An 18,038-nucleotide genomic window follows, 5' to 3' on the forward strand; every position below is an offset into this window, starting at 1 on the left:
TTAAGCGCCGACTACAAACAAAAATTCAGACAGCGCTACAGAGTATGGATACTCCATACTACGACCAGTTCCTTCGACGATCCGGGGAGCTCCCAGATTTGAGGCGTGCTAATGTCCCTGACCATCTTGTTCTGCCATAGTCGACCAATGCTAGTCACGCAAGTCGAGTCTTGACTCGAGCGGGCAGTTCTACTGTCCATTGAACATATGGTCTGCCATCCATCCAGACCACAGCTGAAACGTAGTATAGCGCCTTGAAGCGATCGAAAAGTTCGTCGTGAGCACTGCCCCATGTTTGAAGTCTGTTTGGGGCTTCGGCCCGTCTGATCGTTGAGACGGAATTCGGAGTTTCGTTCTTGCCCGCGCCAGTCGGGTTGATGCATGCCCCTTTTTTTGAGTCATCGTAAATTTGGATTCGTCGCTCTGTTTAGAGGATCGGTTTTGTCGCTGCCGCTCTATATTATTGGATAACTTTGTATTGCACTCAACGAAGCTCCGGGAACTGGACCGGTAAGCGCCGGAGTCATCGGCACAGAATGCATGTCATTTAGCTGCGTATATGACAGCCACACATAGTCCACCATAGTGCACACAATCTCGTACTATCAGCAATAGAAGCGCCGAATCACACCAGCAACCAACTGTCAATAACGCCAAGTGATCAAAACAAGGACCAGCTGTTTGACTGACCCCTTATTCCGTTTAACTGCATAATTACAAGGGTAGAATATTTCTTCTCTCATCCCCCGCTCATTCCATCCCTCTTTGACACATTCCGTTCGAATTTGAGTATTCTAATCGCGTCCATTCCTGTCATGTCCATACATCCGTGATTCTGCACGGAGGCCTTGAGTCTATTCTTATTATTTATTGTAATCTGCAGTTATGAAATGACGGAGAGAGTTATTTATACCACTAACTGTATTGGGGCAAGCGAGATTTGGATCCCCATCGGTGGACTTTGATTGGTTGGTTGCTACTTTTAGCTACTGGTGCCTGCCTCGTACTCGTACTTTACGTAACTAAGTACTGAATATGAATGTTGGTGCCTGAGGATGGACGCGCACTAGTACTTGTATGCTGGACAAGTCCTGTGATCAAGATTACTGTTCATTGTGAGGAAGGGAGGAATGCCAAGGGGCAAACCGCCCCCTCTGTATGAACGATGCTTCATCTGCGATTGTGCAGGTCCCGACACCCGTCAATACCAGGGCAGCGTACTTTATATCTGAAATTACAACACCTAGCTAGCATCGCTGATACTGCACTTGGTTCCGGAAGATTAACATTTATGTATCGTAGGCTGCTCAACCCATCATGCAAGTATTTCCATGCATCGCTGTACACCATGAACGCCTATACAATAATGCCCAAGAGTCATCATCTCCTGGCGACGACCAAATAAAGCAGATATATGTACACAAATCCGAAATCACGTCTCAACAGCCCCCGGAGCAACCGCAAGAATCACAACCAACGCAGCAATAATCAAAGCCGCCGCTACAAACGCGATCAAGATCACACTGCCACGGCTGGCAGGGAACTTCCCCCGGACAATCCAGTACTGACTCTCGACAAACCGATGAAACCCAACAAGAAGGATCAGAATAGCGACTGCGATAAACGTCGTCCCAAGAGGTTTTCCGAGATTCCGGAGGCGTTTAGTCGCACCTTCTATCTGCAAATGGTCCAACGAAGACGAAGAATCCGTTCCATTTTGGTGCAGGTTACCAGCATTGCTCAGACGGAAGAGCTGAGTGATTGCAATACCAATAGAGGCAAACGCCAGCGAAGTCCGCAGCCAGGCCAAAAAGGTACGTTCTAGTTCTCGTTAGTCATGTATTGACCCGATAAAGCAAACGACTAGCATATTGGACACACCTAATGCAAGATGATCGCGAGCCACACTACCCTTGTTCTCTAGCTCCATGCTGCCATATCGATTGGCCAGCTGGATGTACCAAGGCCGCTGGTGGTTTTGCCCGTCGCAAGGAGCCACAGAGACACCATTAGGTCCTTCACCTTGAGGCTGAGATAAGTCCGTTGACTTTCCCCGACTGGTCCCCGACGCTGATCCCCGGCTCCTCATCCCCTCTGTAGACTGGTAGTCCGGGCGTGTTGAATTTGAATTAATAGGCGTGTTCTCGCTGACTGCGCCTTCTTCGCCCAGTCTGGATTGGTTCTGCTGTGCGTGTGTAGAATGCGAAGAAAATGACGATCGACGTGAGGGTTCTCTAGGTTTAGGTGCTGACAGATTGGACGTCTCCATAGCGGCGGCGTGTTTATTCAATAGTGGCAGGCCTCGGCGTTCTGGAATCCCTTGCCCGCGGTAGCCAGATTATTCACTTTCTTTTTTCTTTCTCTTTCTGTTGTGTTATGCCTAATCCTCCTCTTTACTTGTTAAGTGAATACGACAAAAAAGATATCTGTATTCTTCATATCAGCCTTCAAAGAGCTATGCTGGTCTAGCCGAATCGGGCAGTGCGCTGATCACATGCTCGATATGACTTAGCCCCTTGTGGCTAGCATATACGCTAGTCCTGATTGGGCCATGGCGTCATAATCCTGCAACGGCAGGCGGTGAAGGTCCTCATTGTTGTCCACCACCCAAGGTACTGCTTTGCCATCACATCAAAACGCTTCAACAGACGTCCCAATATGGCATCAGACATGGCTGATATGAATTCCGGGTCAACGACCAAAGTCGATCTATCCAAGAAATTATCTGAACTGCGCAATACCCGCCGCAAGTCCAACGCCGCCCCCTCTTCCTCTTCATCCTCCAAAGAGCCCGCACCGGTGACCCCTCCTCTCCCTTCGCCGCCAGACCTGTCATCTCATGAATATTCCCGTCCGATACGTCGAATTCTTTCGCACAAGGATCATGAATCGTTTGCTTCCTCGCCGACATATTCTCTCGTCCTTGCGTTCATATTTGGATTGTCGGATTCGGTACGCGGACGTGCGGTTACTGAGTTCAATGACAAGCCGGCCTCCCCTTCCGTCTCGAATATTTTGTCTGTTGTGGAACGCATGAAGGCGCTGGTGGAACAATATCCGGCGCTAGATCAAGGTGGATCGAGATTCGGAAACCCTGCATTCCGAGATCTGTTTGATGATGTGACTGCGCAGAGTGCATCGTGGCACAAGGGCATTTTGGGACTGCAGGACGATGCAGCGGTCGATGAGATCAAGACATACTTGATTCACTCCTTGGGATCGCGGGATCGGTTGGATTATGGGTCCGGACATGAGTTGAACTTCATGATGTGGCTGCTGTGCCTTCATCAGGTGGGACTCATCGCGCCGTCTGACTTCCCGGTCATCGTGTTCCGGGTTTATATCGATTATATGCACCTGATGCGACAGGTTCAGAGCACTTATTATCTCGAGCCTGCCGGCTCGCATGGTGTATGGGGTCTCGATGACTACCATTTCCTTCCTTTCCTGTTCGGGGCTGCGCAGCTCGTGAGCCATCCGTACATCACGCCATTGGGTATCCATAATACGGCAGTCCTGGACGAGGAGGGAGACAAGTATATCTATCTGGACCAAGTGCGGTGGGTAGACAGTGTGAAGACTGTGAAAGGGCTACGGTGGCACAGTCCTATGTTGGACGACATCTCTGGCGCTCGAAACTGGTCCAAGGTAGAAAGCGGGATGAAGAAGATGCTTGTCAAAGAAGTTCTTGGGAAACTTCCCATCATGCAACATTTCTTATTTGGCAGTCTCCTCCCCGCAGCTCCGGGCATGGGAGAGGGAGCTGACGAGTTGGGGGAGGCTCATGACCATGGGCCTGAGTGCGGAGATGGTCATGCCCATCCCAACCATGCGCACGATAATTTTGGCGGTGATTGCTGTGGTATTAAAGTACCGAGTACCATCGCAGCTGGAGCAGAGATGCGAAGACGCATGGGAGGAACAGGCTTACGCCCGATTCCATTCGATTAAATCTACAATAATATGGTCCGTATGAATAATACCTTATATTCATAATGCATCTAACGTAGACAGGAATGAAAACATCTTGCAATTTAGACCTATCTCGAACTGCATACATCTAGTCCTTCTTCACGGCAGGCACCTGCTGAGTGGTACAATGGATAACACCCCCAGTAATGGGAATGGCATGCATATACACCTGTCGCACCTCACGGTCCGGCATAGCGGCCTGAATAACATCCCGCGCCTTCGAGTCATAAGGCTCAACCCCAAACTTGGGAATGACAACACCCCCATTGCAGAAATAAAAGTTGATATAACTGCAAACCACCTCCTCATAATCATCATTCTTCGGCACCTCATCCCCATTAACCTCGTCAACGGGGATAATCTTCAACTTCCGCCCCTTCGCATCAGTCTCGTTCTTCAACGCAATCAGAACTTCATGCGAGACATCCAACCACTCCTGATCGGAATCCGGATGATGCCGCGACCACAGCACAACACCGGGCCGAATAAACCTCACCTCCGCATCAAGATGCGCATCCGTGATATCCATATTCTTCCGTCCAGGACACCAGATAATCTTCTCCACGCCCAGCAACCTCTTCAACTCCTCCTCAATATCCGCCTTGCTCATCCCCGGATTCCTCGGCTCATCAATAATGCAACTCTCCGAGATAATCAACGTCCCATCCCCATCAACCACAAACGCACCCCCCTCCGCCTTAATCCTCGGCACAACCCGTCTCACCGGCTTCGGGTCAACATCACCCTCAATTACCTTCCTCGCAAACAGCGTATTCTCCTCAAGCTGCTCCACACTCGGCGTCGGCCAATTCAACCCATAGTCATTCCCATTCGACACATCCCACGGCCTCTTCTCACCCCACTCGTTGAAATCGAAACTAATCGCAAGCCGCTCCCCGGGGAACCGCCCCGACGCATCGTGCACGTACACGGGACCCGTGTCCCGCACCCAGCAGTGGTTAACCTCAATCGGGATGATACTGACGCGCTCCTGGAGGTTGGGCGGGACTATCTCGGCGACGTATTTCTGGGCGAAGGGGATGTCTTCGGGGCGCGTGTAGAGGCGGACGGGCTCGAAGTGGGCAATGGCGGCGGCGAGGCCGGTGATTTCGGCGCAGCTGGGTTCGTAGTAGGGGGTTGGGACGGAGACTAGGGAGGGAAAGCCGAGGATGGTGGCTTCGTGGGGTTCGGATTCGGCGGGGAAGATGAAGTTGCCGTCTGTGATGGGTTCAGTCATGGTGGTGGTGTTATAGTTCCAGTTGTAGTTCCAGTTGTAGTTGTAGTTGTGTTAGTGGCTTGCTTGGTGGTAAATGTAGTGGATCGATCGTGTCTGTCTGTCTTGAGTCAAGTCGAGAACGGTTGCACCGATATATATATACATCTTCTCCGAGCTGTCCTGAGGCAATTACTCCAGATATTCCGTATTCGCTGGCCTGTGTCACTATTCAGTCAGCATCATTCTGGGGCTTATTGTTGTACATGAACCTAACCGGCTGCCTAGAAGACACGATATGAATATCCAAAAGTAGCTGCTCTTAGCGAAATACACTAAATAGCAGTCGCAGCTGTTCAGCCCTAGCTGGGTTTATCCTGCTTAGCATTACAAGCAGTAGCCTTGTGTAAAAAAAAAACAACATGCCTTCAGCCTAGAAGGAATGCGTTGTTCTGCTTACCCCAGATTATGACGAAGTCCATAGCATAGAGCACAGAGGGCTTGACCAGTCAGCTGCGCACATCTGTAGTGCAATGCAGTGTCATTGTAAAAATCCTAAGTAGCTATACTACGTGTAATGAGCTAAATATATAAAATGCAAATATTTCCCTTTCTGGCCGTTTTCGCACCCATTTCTCAGTCCGATTCGAGATCCATCGGGCTCACATCAGCCCCCGCGCTGTTATATGCTCACCCTGGTGGCATTTTAAGAAAGAGATCACACGATCACCATCCTCCCTCCAATAGAGGCTCTCGCTGTCCCGCACCCCGTTCCTCATCACCATCATCGGCACTGGCACTGGAGGCACCAGCACCAGCACCACTCAAAAACACCATTGGCCCAGCCGTAACAGCAGTCAACAACCCCAACGACCACGCCATAGCTGACCATCCAAACCGATCACTCAGAAACCCACCCACCATAGGCCCCAGCATAAGACCCGCAAAGCTCGCCATGACCTGTAAGCTGAAAGCCTGTGCCACGGCTCCCTTCTCACCAAAAACGCCTGGGTTGTGGGCTTCCATGCTGTCAACGACTAGTTGGGTTTCGAGGAAGAGCGCGGGTTGGGCGAGGTCGGTGGTGAGGCCGGCGAGGGTGACTAGGGTTGGGAGGAGAATTTTGTGGGAGAGGGTGTTGTTTTGGACGAATTGGAGACTGAGGAGAACGGGGGTTGCGGTTGCGAAACTGAGGATGGCCATTATGCGGACGCCGTAGCGGTCTGTTAGGTTTCCTAGATTACACGTCAGTATATACTGAAGGGGGGGGGGAAGATAATAGACTTACCGAACACTGGGTCAAAGAGCGCCGGAATTGCGAGTAAGAGGAAGACGATTCCTCCTTCAAAAGGGCCCCATCCAAATGTTTTCTCCACGAAACTGACCAACGTCTATACCAACATCAGTACGTAGTAAAATCCAAAGATAGAAGTATGACCTACCGCATCAAAAGAAGCCGTAACAATCCCCTCTGCCACAAAAGCCCACAACGTGATCAACATCCGTGGTTGCTTTAACAGCGTCAAGATAGCAAAGCCCCCCTTGCTCTCGGACTGGGGTACAGCATCCTCGATCTGATCCCGAGGAAACGACGCATACCCATTTACAGACACTTCCGTAATAGCGTCATTATCATTGCCGTCGTCAGGTGAATCAACTGGTTTGGCCAAGCGGTCTACAGCCCGCTTCTCAATAACCACCACCCGCAAAACCAAATCGACAGCAATCATGGCAAACGCCAAAGCGCATACGGCGTAATATCCACCAGCATGATATACCAGTCCACCCAGCGGCGGTCCCGAGATAATGCCAATCATACTAGCAGTGCCCAAATACCCCAGTATCTCTCCCAGATGTTCCTTATCGACCACATCCACAACGAGGGCTAGTCCTGCTACATTGACCATAGCAGCGGCGCCACCCTGTAGGAATCTCCCAACTATAAAACCCGTCATGGACCGCGCAACGGTGAGGAATATCACGGATATAGTGAGGAGGAACAAGCCGAGGAGGAAGGGGAATTGGCGTGATTGGGAGACGTCGACAAAGTAGCCGAAGAGAGGGCTGGTGATGAAGGCTGTGCCGGATTCGCAAATTAGAAGGACGCTTGTCCAGAAGACCTCTGTTAGGCGTTAGCTGAGGCTTGTATCAAGCAGGATCGACTGTTCTCACTCTCCTCATCCGGGACACCTGCGCGATTCACAATGGCCGTGGGCATGATGGGGACAATCTGTAGATCAGCATTGTGTTTATCCTATATGTTAAGTAATACTTACCATGCCGTACATGAACATGTCCTAATCAGTTAGCCATGTTGTCTCAAGCATGTCCAGGGATATCTACCGTCAACATCGCTAGCGAAACCACAATGACAATGAAGCTCTGAGACGAGCGGAGCTGCCACTGCCATTGCTCATGCTTTTTGGACTGAAATGGAGTCATGTTGAGCGGTTGAGAAGTTTAGAGAAGAGTGAAGGAGTAAAGTATCTAATCAAACAACTGATATCGTAAAGTTTCTTGAGGTTGGAGAAAATAACCGTCATGTGATCATGCTTATATAGAAACACATTCGCCATTATTCACCATCTCTGTCTTACTAAAAATTGCTCGTCAGCCCAAATATCCAAATTACCTTTCTAGTTCAGTCCAGCTGAGCATACATTGACGCCCTGTACAACATGAAGTTCTAATCTGGGACCGTCCTCTTTACAGCTTACTTTCCACCGACCTCCCAGCCAGCCAACTATCTACACAAGACACAAGTCAGCCGGATTTCCAATATCCAAAAGGAAAGCCAAAGCGACGCTTCGATTTTCAAGAAAATCCACACATACCCCGATAATCATTAACCATCACCGCCGGCGACGTCAACGGCTTCCGATTCCCATTCCTCACCTTATCCTGCATATTGCACAACTCCTCGAAGAGATAATAATCAGCCAACTCCACCAACTCCTCTCCGTCATCGCACATCCAGCCCTGTCCGTTCGACGCCGTCGGACACCGCGAGAGACTCCCGTATGTGAGGTCGACGATCACGTCGCTATCCGCGAGGATTGGATGTGGCTTTGTCGGGTCGTTTTTCTCGTAGAGAGTGAATGTTCCTTGGCCGTGGGTTACGGCTAGGAGGGCGGCTTCGAGGAGTCGGAGGAGGTCTAGGGAGGTGTTTACTCGGCCGCGGAAGTGGGTTTGGATGTGGAGGTAGAGGGCTTTTAAGAAGAAGGGCATTGTTTGCCTGTTAGGGTTGGGTTTGGTGAGAGAGCCATGGAGACGTGGGGATTCTAGATGGGTGTGTGTGTGTATGAAATAGAAAGATGGATTGTATTTATACTCTGGAGACTGTCACTATCATGGTGTCAAAGAATGAATGAGTATTCCCGCTTCGTCATGGTATAACAATGGGCCGTTGTTCACTGGCTGCTGGATGTAAAAGACGGGCGAAAGACTACGTCTTGGTTGCTTGCACTGATCAAGCTTAGCATCTTACTTTTGCTAGGGGTCTTGTAAATCTATACTTTATCCAGCACGGTTTGAATGACCAAAGCAAATTCCAACTCTGTCCTTGTCGTCGTCTCTGACATTAACCTGTGTGTCTATTATTGATAAAAATAGCTGTCAATTTAACCACAAGTCAAAAGCAGGTTCAGTGGTGAATGCCTGGGCATACCATTCAAATATTGTCCATTGCTCACTATCAATGACCGTCATCATTCACATGGCAAAAAAATTAGTGAGCAGGCTCGAAGGATCTGTACCAAATTTTTTATTTCTCTCAACCTACACAGTGTACCTCTATGAAAAAAGGTAGATATAGCTATCTGGTAATACTCCAACGGAGTACCATTCTTCACAAAAAGAATCCCCTAGAAGCCTCTGAGATCTGGAAGTATAACCCAATCCGGTTAGCGCTACCCCAAATAAGGAAAATCACGTGTTCCCAACCGCGGAACGGCTCGTCTCGAGCAACTCTTCAAGCAAACTACCCCATACATACGAACAGACAAGAATTTAAAATACACCCGATCATCTCTTCTATAATAATCACAGAGAGCCAGAAAAAGCAAACCCGAAATATTCTTGTAAATCCCCCACATCCAGCGCAAACCCGATTTTCAGACAAAAACCCAAAATGCCCCCGGGGGACGAATACTCAACCGGCGGGGGCGGCAAACTCAAACTCAAAGGCAGCAAAGTGAGCGACGGCCGGGTAGAGAAGAAGAAGGCGAAAAAGGCGAAGAAGAAGGAGAAGGAGGCTACTGGTGCTTCTTCCGGTGGTGAGGTTGTTCCGACAGAGGGGACTACGCCGGAGGATGGTGGCGAGAAGAGCAGAGAGGATGAGTATGGGTCGGAGACGGGGACTGTTGGTGTTGGGAAGACTGAGACGGAGAGGAAATATGAGGAGATTCGGAGGAAGAGGGTATGTTTCTTTTTTTTTTTTTTTTTTTTTTTTTTGTTCCATGTTTGACGGGTGCTAATTGACAAATAGATGCAAGAACGACTGAGGCGCGATGGCTTCAAGACGCACAAGGAGCGGGTTGAAGAATTAAACAAGTATCTCAGTGGATTGACTGAACACCATGATATGTATGTCTTGGTTTGTCTAACACGGATTTATGGACTGGTAGCTGACGACTTCTTAGGCCGAAAATTGGTCCCGGTTGAGATCGATGTGTTTGTTTTGCGCAATTTTGTGGGCGATTTTGTTTGTTGCGAAATTTCTTTGGTTTGGTCTTGTGCAATCGCAAAGAAATCATTTTTCAAGTTGCAAACTACAATCAGTCGCGGGCTGAAATACCTCTCCGAGACATGACAACAGGCGGCCAAGGGCTACGTCTACAGCAGATCATCCGGCTTCCCGGAATGGACGGTAACGATGAGCGGATAGAGTATAGAATCACAATACTCAGTTGATACTAAATTGCTGTGATGAAGTATTGATTCAAGATAGAACAGTATCAAATTCCCATATAATAACGCCATGCGTGTAATACCCCGGAAAATAAGTAGATAATAGACAAATAACGATAAACCACCCCAACCCAAAATCATTGTAAACCATGTCGCTCCGAAACGAGACACCACCCTAGCGAAAGGGGGAGCCATCGCAAAAAAGGTTGTAAATAACACCGTGCTAATTCAACGTCGGATAAAAATGGCAAGTAAATGCAATCGAAATGCGCCGAGATTGTTGTAGTAGTGTAGAAGGGATGCGGACCATCCCGTTATACACCCTTGATAACCTGTGTACGCTCGCTGTTCAACTTATCGGCATTGCGGGCGTGGGACTCCTTCTTGCAGTCTTCCAGACCGGAGCAGGCGTGAGCTTCGAGCATGCGATGCTTGGAGCAAAAGTGGCCACTGCAGAAGCTGCAGTCTCCGACAATGCGCTGAGCTTGTTCCTTGCACTCCTTGAAGGAGCATCTGGGCTTGCGAGGAGGCATTTTGTGTGAGTTGGTTTTGATGGCAGAGACGGGAGAGGAGGGTGAGGTGGTGAGGTGGTGAGGTAGTGAGCGCTAGCTGGTGTGGAGGCGATAAGACGACCCGGTGAGGAGAGGCGGAAGATAAGGGATTCAAGCCCACCGGGAGGAAGAGGATTATTTGAAGAGCAGTAGTTGTAGAGAGGGATGTAAGACGACCCTGGTCAGGAGGAGATAGAAGAGGAGTCAAGGAATGAAGGAGAGAGGATTAGGAGAGGATCAGGAGGACGGGTGCGGTGAGATAGATAAAAGGGAGCCCCAACTCTATATACTCTGGTAATACCCGATGATCGGAAGCAACGGGAAGGCAAAAGAAAGGAGGCGACAATGAAAGAAAAAAAAAAAAAAAAAAAAAACTGTTTAAAGAAGAACAAGAATGGAAAGTCAATTGAACGTGGCAGTGAAGGGAAAAGAAAGAGAAGAAAGAAGAACAGCCACGGTTCGGATCCAACAGGGAAGATATATAGTGGTACGTAGTATGAAGCCGCTGAGTCACGGCGCCATCTCCAATTTTCAATTCCCAACATGGAGGCAACCCTGCTTATCTAAGGCGGACCATCGAAGCTTCGAGTTTTTTTGGGCATTTATTAGGGGCTTACAGGGAAGAAGAGCCTGGGGACCCAATTGACCGTGTTGTTAGCTTGTTTGCAGGAGAAGGATCCGTGAAACCAGGGCTTGTTTTGCTGGCGTTTGTACAGGGATAGAACGAATCACGTGATACATACAACATACTACTTCATTCAGACATTGATTCGTGTATTTATACTCCGTACTCTGTTTCTGGTAGCTACTCTCTACTCATCAGTAACATTCCTTGTGGCGAGCGCTCTCTGTTGCTGTGTTAGCAAGTCCTCCGAGATCCAACCACAACGCCAACTGTGCCACCACGTATCAGAAGCACATTGGTGTCAACTGATGTGACAGATTGCTGATACTGATCGCGACCAGGAGAACGATCATCTAATAACTCTGACTAGGGTAGTTGAGCTATTCCATTCCTTCCAAAGGCGCTCAGAGCACGTACTTGTACGAAATAATGTCGACGTTTAGGCTATTGTGCTAATAATAGCAGTCTTCCCCTATAAGGTTAGTATATGCCTCAGGAATAACTAATAATTGGCAGAGATGAAAGGCAATAATAACCACTAGCCGCGATGCTAGGACGCGGAAAATACAAGGCAACTAACTTCTGCCTCATTCTGCGAATCATGTGCCGTCAACCCCTCACTTGGGCAGCAGTGATCAACCATTTCCATCTCCATTTTCATCTCCACTGGATGTACTCTGTACATGTACTCTGCAGTAGTATGTAGTAGTTATGGTCTACAGCTTACGGATGCATGCTCCGGCGTATATACGCTAAGTGAAAATTAAACGGGACAAATGAGATAGGCGCCGGGATATCCATCCCTTAATTTCCCTTTCTCTTATTGATCTCCATTGACCGTTTCACGATCGCTTCGATGTCCGTGCAATCGGGGGTTTGTTCTTATTCGACCTGAAATGTTCCCGTGGTGAAGGCAACTCCTCCGACAGTTGGCAGCGGTGGACAGCAAATCTACGGATAGACGTGGCAACTGGGCAGCTCAACAGCATCTGTCTGCAGAAGGTGGTTGCACACCGATAAGCATCGGCAGCGTCGGACGCAGTGCACTGACATGTTGGGATTCCAAAGGATCCTCCATTGAAACGGTTATCCATGTAACAATAATCCATTTCCTACGTGTCATGTCTTTTGGTATTAGGGAAAAAATGAAAACAGAAACGCCGAAGTACACCAGACCGTGAGACATAGCAGCGACATCAAAGTAGGAAATCCATAACAAGTGAAGATCATTGTTAAACGCCCATCTCCTTCTCCTTACCCGCATCTGGGTCCAAGTAATCCTCCCGTTCTGCTGCCTCGTATTCGCCAATAAGGTCCATGACCACAGAGCGCGCTTCGTCAAACTCTCCCAGCCCATCAGAAAATGGACTCTCCTTCTTGTACTGTTCCAGGAAAGCGTTACGCTTTCGCAGCCGATCGTACTGCTGCACAATCCGCTTGAACAGGGTCGCCACCGAAGTGTGATTCGCCAGCATCAGTCCACTGACTCGGTGGGTGTTCTGCAAGTACGGCGACTTCTTCGTTAGCGCCACCTGGATGCTGGCAGGGCCCCATGGGATAAAAGACGCAAGCCGGCGCTCACGGATTCGCAGCAGCGACTTGTGCACGTCGGTCGGGTCCGCTTCGCCTTGGATGATGTTGAGAATGCTCATATAGCAGCTGGATTTGCTGGGATTAATCGAGACCATCCGGTTCTTCGGCTGCAAGAGACGACGCATCACGTCCAGAACGGTCGTCTTGCGAATTGTCTTGGCCTGTTCAATGTTGTCTCCAGTAAACGGGGTGTATGATGTGATCAGGAAATGGCTGCGTGGTGTCGGGATAAGTGAGGCGAGGATTCCAGCCAGGTCATTGTGCATGTAGCCGGGGTATCGGAGTGTTGTAGTAGAAGCCGACATGACAGTAGAGACCTATAGTAGTTAGCACCACCTCAAACATGTGGAATGAGATAGAACACCCACCAACTGGTTTGTCTGATGGAATGATGGTTCTTGTACGTGCAGTCTGTCTGCAACAATTCTCGATAGAGCGCCGTTATCCAAAACCACCTAAATAAACGTTTTAGCTTGGTTGATTGGCCAGAAGCAAATGGAGCCTTACCACCGAGTCCGCATTCTGCGTTAACCGTCGCATACTAAGAATACTGTTATACGGATTGACCACGACATCTGCAGCTTGCGTATCGGGGAACACGGAATAAGTCTGAATCAACTTCTTGGGAAATCGATCGTTCATCCGCTCCAAGATGTAACTTCCCATACCCGATCCTGTACCTCCAGCAATCGAATGCAGGAACATGAAGCCCTGTTACCCATATGTGAGCCTGCAGCCATGGAATCTAAGTTCTTCGAGGCCCTCCTACCTCTAATGAATCACTACCATCCGCTTCTCGATCGATCATGTCGAATACCTCTTCATGAACCGCCTCGCCTGCGGAGTATCCAGCTCCCCAGTTGTTCCCGGCTCCGATACCCTGTTGTCCGATGAAGAAGTTCTCGGGGTTGTATATGTTTCGGTAGGGACCGGTTTGGATAGCATTGAGCACCTGGTTCGTTTTAGCCCGGTATCTTGTGCGGCAACGAAGGAAATCGTACTCTGGGTTCTAAGTCGAGGAGGATCGCTCGGGGGATATATCTGGTATCATCACTCTGGCGTTTCCTAGTCAGCAACTGTCTAAATAAATAAATGCACAGCAGTTGGAGGTACCTGATAAAAGAAGACATCCTTGCGATCATTTCCCTCCGTTGCGAATTCTTCTAGGTTCCCATCCTGACTGATTCCATGTTCCATGCAAAGCTGCTGCCAAAAATTACTTCCAACTGTATATGAACCGATCAGCAAACTGTATGCGATGCGCGGTCATCATGCGATATCGTGGTGATGGCATACCGTTGTTGCCGCATTGGCCGGCTTGGATCGTGATGATTTCTCTAGGCCGACATTAGCAGGAATGGAACCTCAGTCACGAGTGGCATGGTATTGAGGAGCTCAGAGAATTCGTGTAATGAATTTAAAGACATACCTAGGCATATTGTCCACTCCCCAGCAAAGCAGTCGAGGTAGGTTAGCGACGCGTGGATCGCGTTTCTGCGGGGGAACTTTTTGGGGGCATATGCCTCAGGCGCCAATGTCTTTATCAACGGCAAGTTTTGTTTTTGAATTGCAACACAAGGTTCAGAGATGATGGATAATTGTAGTATAAATTCGTTAATTTTTATGTACACCTGCGAATTCTATTATGAACCACCATGACTAGAATCCCGCTTTACAAGCCGTCACCAGCATCCCAGCCCCGGCCACTACACCATCCACAATCTTCACACGATTCCCTTGCTGCTTGTCATAAGCCTTGACACAACCCTCTCGCACAGCTTCCTCCATACCCGCCATACCAGCGCATCCCATGCAAATCGCACCAACAGGTGCTGAAGTACCCTGAAGAAGTCGCTCCGTTGCATCGCTGGTTCTCCGTCTCACCTCTTCCGGTGGGGTGGTATGAAGCTCAACAGCAGTAAGTCCAGTAGTGGCTACGCCGGCGAAGCGCATAGTCGAGGCTTTGGTATTGCTGCCGGAGCTAACGAGCATGTCTTTGACTGCATAGCTGAGTTCAGCTTCCCAGGTGCTGCCCGTCGATACGATTCCGAATGTATCTGGGACCTGGGCTTTGTGGAATCCTGGCTCTCCTGTCATTCGGAATGAGCTGATCAAGGACAAGGAGGTGACGATGCTGGCTTCGAATATCCCTGTCACGTATTTTCTCGGACCGGTGGGGTGTGTTTCTTCATGTTTCTGGATAGCCTCTTTCAGCATGCCCACGAGCGGGTGGGCAGAGTAGCAGGCTACTAGGAAGCCATCGTATTTAGGCACAAGAGGCTCGACGAACGGTCTGCAATGTAAAGCTGAAGCCACCGAATCTTCCCCGGAATTGATGCTGGGAATGCCGTGAATGGTGCGGTTGTCGAGAGTCACGGATTCTGTCGACGGTGCTGTGAAGTAATCAAAGTGGATATCTGAATATCGGAGGCTTTCTAGGATAGGCTTCAAGGCTTCTGTCATAGAAGTTGAAGTGTTGGGGTTGATCACCAGGATCGAGAATTGGGGCTGGTTTGCCATGATGGAGGGGTTTTGTGTCCGCTGCTTTAACGAAGCTGCTCGATGTATTTATTTTCATCTCGCCGCCGACACCACTGCTTGATATCTGGGCATGATAATGTCTATTTTCGTATCTAATTAGCATTATGTTATCTTATTATAGCTGTTTAATTTTTCCTAGTTCTATTTTGTTGACATGAGAAGGGTTCAGAGTGTTGCCTATATGGAGTGGTATCTCATTTGCATCTCTCCTTGTACTTTTTACATCTTTGATCTTCCTGATTTTCCTTTATCCTCCTGCGCCATCTCAACTCAGTACCACCCAATGGACAACGAATTCCGGAGTAATATGTGTCACTGATTCATCAATCTTGAAGGTCTGCATGTGTCTAGAAGCCGGAAGCTAATTATGCTCTCTCTCATAGTCGTCATGTTGAGAGCACAGTACCTTTAAACAGTGAGACGTACACCTCTGTAGGCGTCCTGAAAGACTTTAGAGAGCAAATATATCAATTCTATCAATAGAGTAGTTTCACTAGGCGGATGTTTCTATTGCCGACTACTACTCCAGAATACCTCCATGACAACATATCTGCCCCGCTATTGTTCAAATCCCGACTACTTAACATCAACCTCGAACGCTCTCAGATTCAATTATCTTCGCATTGTCAATTCATTGACCAGGAAAAAGAGAAGAAAATGCCATTGATCGCCCAGAATCCAGTTCCCAGGGCGATCCTGGGATTGATGACGTTCGGTCCGGAGGGAACTGAATCCAAGGGTACCCGCCTGTCGTCCCTCGACAAATGTCTCGACTATTTCCAACAGCAAGGTTTCAATGAAGTCGATACCGCTCGGTTATACGTAGCAGGCGAACAAGAGGCCTTCACGGCTCAGGCCAAATGGAAAGAACGCGGCCTGACGCTGGCCACCAAGTGGTATCCGAAGACACCCGGGGACCACAAGGCGAACGTCCTCCGGGAGAACGTGGGGATCTCCCTGAAGGAGCTGCAAACTGATCAAGTCGATATTTTTTACTTGCATGCCCCCGATCGGTCCGTGCCCTTCACGGAAACCCTGGAGGAGGTCAACAAGTTGCACAAGGAGGGGAAGTTTGTGCAACTGGGACTGAGCAACTACACCGCATTCGAGGTCGCTGAGATCGTGACAATCTGCAATGAGAGGGGTTGGGTGCGTCCGACCATCTACCAAGCGATGTACAATGCCATAAGTAAGTTCGAACCAACTCTTGAGTTGAACCTCGGGCAAAGCGACCCCTGCATGCATTAGACCCACGCTAACTAAAGACACATCAATCCATAGCTCGCTCCATCGAAACCGAACTCGTGCATGCTTGTAGACGTTACGGGATTGACATTGTCATTTACAACCCTCTTGCTGGTGGTATCCTGTCTGGTAAATACAAGGCCAAGGATGTGCCCATGGAAGGACGGTACAGTGACCAGTCCGCCACGGGCGCACTGTACCGGACACGCTACTTCAAAGATGCGACCTTTGATGCGCTCCGAATTATTGAGCCTGCCGTGGAGAAGCATGGGTTAACCATGGCTGAGACTGCTCTGCGCTGGGTTCATCATCACTCGTTACTAAAGATGGATGGCAACGGCCGCGACGGCGTTATCCTTGGCATGAGTAGCTTCGAACAGTTGGAACACAACCTTCGAGACATTCAGAAGGGCCCGTTGCCCGAGGAGGTAGTCGAAGCCTTGGATAAGGCGTGGTTGGTTGCGAAACCAACCGCCCCGAACTATTGGCATCTTGAGCTAAAGTACACCTACGACACGTTTGGTGCAAAATCCTGAGCTGGAAACTGGCGATCGCAGAATTAAAATTATTCTCAACTTTGCGCGTGGACCCATTGTCTGATTGCAACAGTATGTGGAAACACAACACAATAATCAAACCGGCTTTTTTGCCTTTCATTTCAAACACATTCCTTACACCCGTGCGGAGTAACGCAGGAGATCGCACATTCTTAACTTTTAGTACACTGCACCTGCAGAGTGCATCTCATTATTGTACTCCGCGGAAACTAGATGAACAACGAACCGGAAAACCTTGATCAACAACTTTAGATCTCCGCTGGGATCAAGTGAGACAGGCACAAAAAAAAAAAAAAAAAAAAAAAAGAACTTCAATAATACGGTCTAACGGAAGAAGCAACCGGGCAGAGCACAAAAAAAGAAGCTTGTGAATAATGGACAGGCAGCCATTGACCGGCATGATAGGACGACTTACTCGGGACACTCTCCGTATAAAGTTCCCCCCGTGGAGATTAAAATTTGACTTTTCAGCTACAGACTCTCTGGTTTAACCCTATTATCACCAATAGCGGAGCTGATCCCATATCCCAGGAACTAGGTTTGCTCCGAAGGGCTTTGCAACTGTGGAATCAAAAACAATAGTGTTGAGCTTCGGTGACTATCCAGCGCTGCGGTTGGCTCGGTTCCAGGGCAATGGCTCCATAATGCAGGAACCGTCTCCGAATCAATCGCCGTCTGGTACCATAGATTTGTCGATACCAATTACGGGGAGCACACGTCGTTTGGTCGTGCCGCAAACTTTCTTCGTACCCCCTGGGCCGATCCATCTTTTGCAGAAATGTAACAGACTGTCGGGCATCTTTCTCTTTTCTTTCTTCTTCAAATATCAGGAAGAA

The 18,038-nt window shown here is 49.0% G+C and overlaps 9 protein-coding genes across 9 annotated transcripts; 3 read left to right on the plus strand and 6 right to left on the minus strand.

Moving 5' to 3' along the window:
* Positions 1–1,432: 1,432 nt before the first annotated feature.
* On the minus strand, positions 1,433–2,269 carry ASPGLDRAFT_68980 (uncharacterized protein; the record flags this gene model as incomplete). The annotated part of the gene is made up of 2 exons (XM_022549316.1): positions 1,433–1,821; positions 1,882–2,269. The coding sequence occupies 2 exons, from the start codon at positions 2,267–2,269 to the stop codon at positions 1,433–1,435; spliced, it is 777 nt and encodes a 258-aa protein (XP_022397576.1).
* A 205-nt stretch (positions 2,270–2,474) lies between these two features.
* Positions 2,475–4,232, plus strand: ASPGLDRAFT_797545 (serine/threonine-protein phosphatase 2A activator). The gene is made up of 2 exons (XM_022550033.1): positions 2,475–3,966; positions 4,015–4,232. The coding sequence occupies exon 1, from the start codon at positions 2,659–2,661 to the stop codon at positions 3,949–3,951; it is 1,293 nt and encodes a 430-aa protein (XP_022397577.1). The 5' UTR covers positions 2,475–2,658; the 3' UTR covers positions 3,952–3,966; positions 4,015–4,232.
* Positions 4,061–5,209, minus strand: ASPGLDRAFT_133866 (agmatine deiminase family protein; the record flags this gene model as incomplete). Its single annotated transcript, XM_022541249.1, has 1 exon — positions 4,061–5,209. One exon carries the CDS (start codon positions 5,207–5,209, stop codon positions 4,061–4,063), a length of 1,149 nt encoding a protein of 382 aa, XP_022397578.1.
* Positions 5,210–5,688: 479 nt separating this feature from the next.
* ASPGLDRAFT_50849 (MFS transporter) lies at positions 5,689–7,698 on the minus strand. The gene is made up of 6 exons (XM_022547395.1): positions 7,526–7,698; positions 7,459–7,479; positions 7,355–7,412; positions 6,625–7,304; positions 6,471–6,573; positions 5,689–6,417 (listed from the first exon to the last, which is right to left on the minus strand). Exons 1-6 carry the CDS (start codon positions 7,622–7,624, stop codon positions 5,912–5,914), a joined length of 1,467 nt encoding a protein of 488 aa, XP_022397579.1. The 5' UTR covers positions 7,625–7,698; the 3' UTR covers positions 5,689–5,911.
* Positions 7,699–9,311: 1,613 nt separating this feature from the next.
* On the plus strand, positions 9,312–9,844 carry ASPGLDRAFT_28530 (uncharacterized protein; the record flags this gene model as incomplete). Its single annotated transcript, XM_022543767.1, has 3 exons — positions 9,312–9,599; positions 9,669–9,766; positions 9,823–9,844. 3 exons carry the CDS (start codon positions 9,312–9,314, stop codon positions 9,842–9,844), a joined length of 408 nt encoding a protein of 135 aa, XP_022397580.1.
* A 560-nt stretch (positions 9,845–10,404) lies between these two features.
* Positions 10,405–10,623, minus strand: ASPGLDRAFT_133756 (uncharacterized protein; the record flags this gene model as incomplete). Its single annotated transcript, XM_022541237.1, has 1 exon — positions 10,405–10,623. One exon carries the CDS (start codon positions 10,621–10,623, stop codon positions 10,405–10,407), a length of 219 nt encoding a protein of 72 aa, XP_022397581.1.
* Positions 10,624–12,346: 1,723 nt separating this feature from the next.
* On the minus strand, positions 12,347–14,341 carry ASPGLDRAFT_50854 (gamma-tubulin mipA). Its single transcript, XM_022547396.1, has 8 exons — positions 14,289–14,341; positions 14,156–14,196; positions 13,973–14,085; positions 13,861–13,914; positions 13,629–13,811; positions 13,367–13,570; positions 13,228–13,314; positions 12,347–13,176 (listed from the first exon to the last, which is right to left on the minus strand). The coding sequence occupies exons 1-8, from the start codon at positions 14,294–14,296 to the stop codon at positions 12,499–12,501; spliced, it is 1,368 nt and encodes a 455-aa protein (XP_022397582.1). The 5' UTR covers positions 14,297–14,341; the 3' UTR covers positions 12,347–12,498.
* A 168-nt stretch (positions 14,342–14,509) lies between these two features.
* ASPGLDRAFT_50855 (aspartate/glutamate racemase family protein) lies at positions 14,510–15,449 on the minus strand. Its single transcript, XM_022547397.1, has one exon. It carries the CDS (start codon positions 15,377–15,379, stop codon positions 14,519–14,521), a length of 861 nt encoding a protein of 286 aa, XP_022397583.1. The 5' UTR covers positions 15,380–15,449; the 3' UTR covers positions 14,510–14,518.
* Positions 15,450–16,057: 608 nt separating this feature from the next.
* On the plus strand, positions 16,058–17,181 carry ASPGLDRAFT_38502 (aldo/keto reductase family protein; the record flags this gene model as incomplete). The annotated part of the gene is made up of 2 exons (XM_022544952.1): positions 16,058–16,589; positions 16,682–17,181. The coding sequence occupies 2 exons, from the start codon at positions 16,058–16,060 to the stop codon at positions 17,179–17,181; spliced, it is 1,032 nt and encodes a 343-aa protein (XP_022397584.1).
* Between the last annotated feature and the right edge of the window lie 857 nt (positions 17,182–18,038).

Source organism: Aspergillus glaucus (genome assembly GCF_001890805.1).
Source record: "Aspergillus glaucus CBS 516.65 unplaced genomic scaffold ASPGLscaffold_21, whole genome shotgun sequence".
Classification (NCBI taxonomy): domain Eukaryota; kingdom Fungi; phylum Ascomycota; class Eurotiomycetes; order Eurotiales; family Aspergillaceae; genus Aspergillus; species Aspergillus glaucus.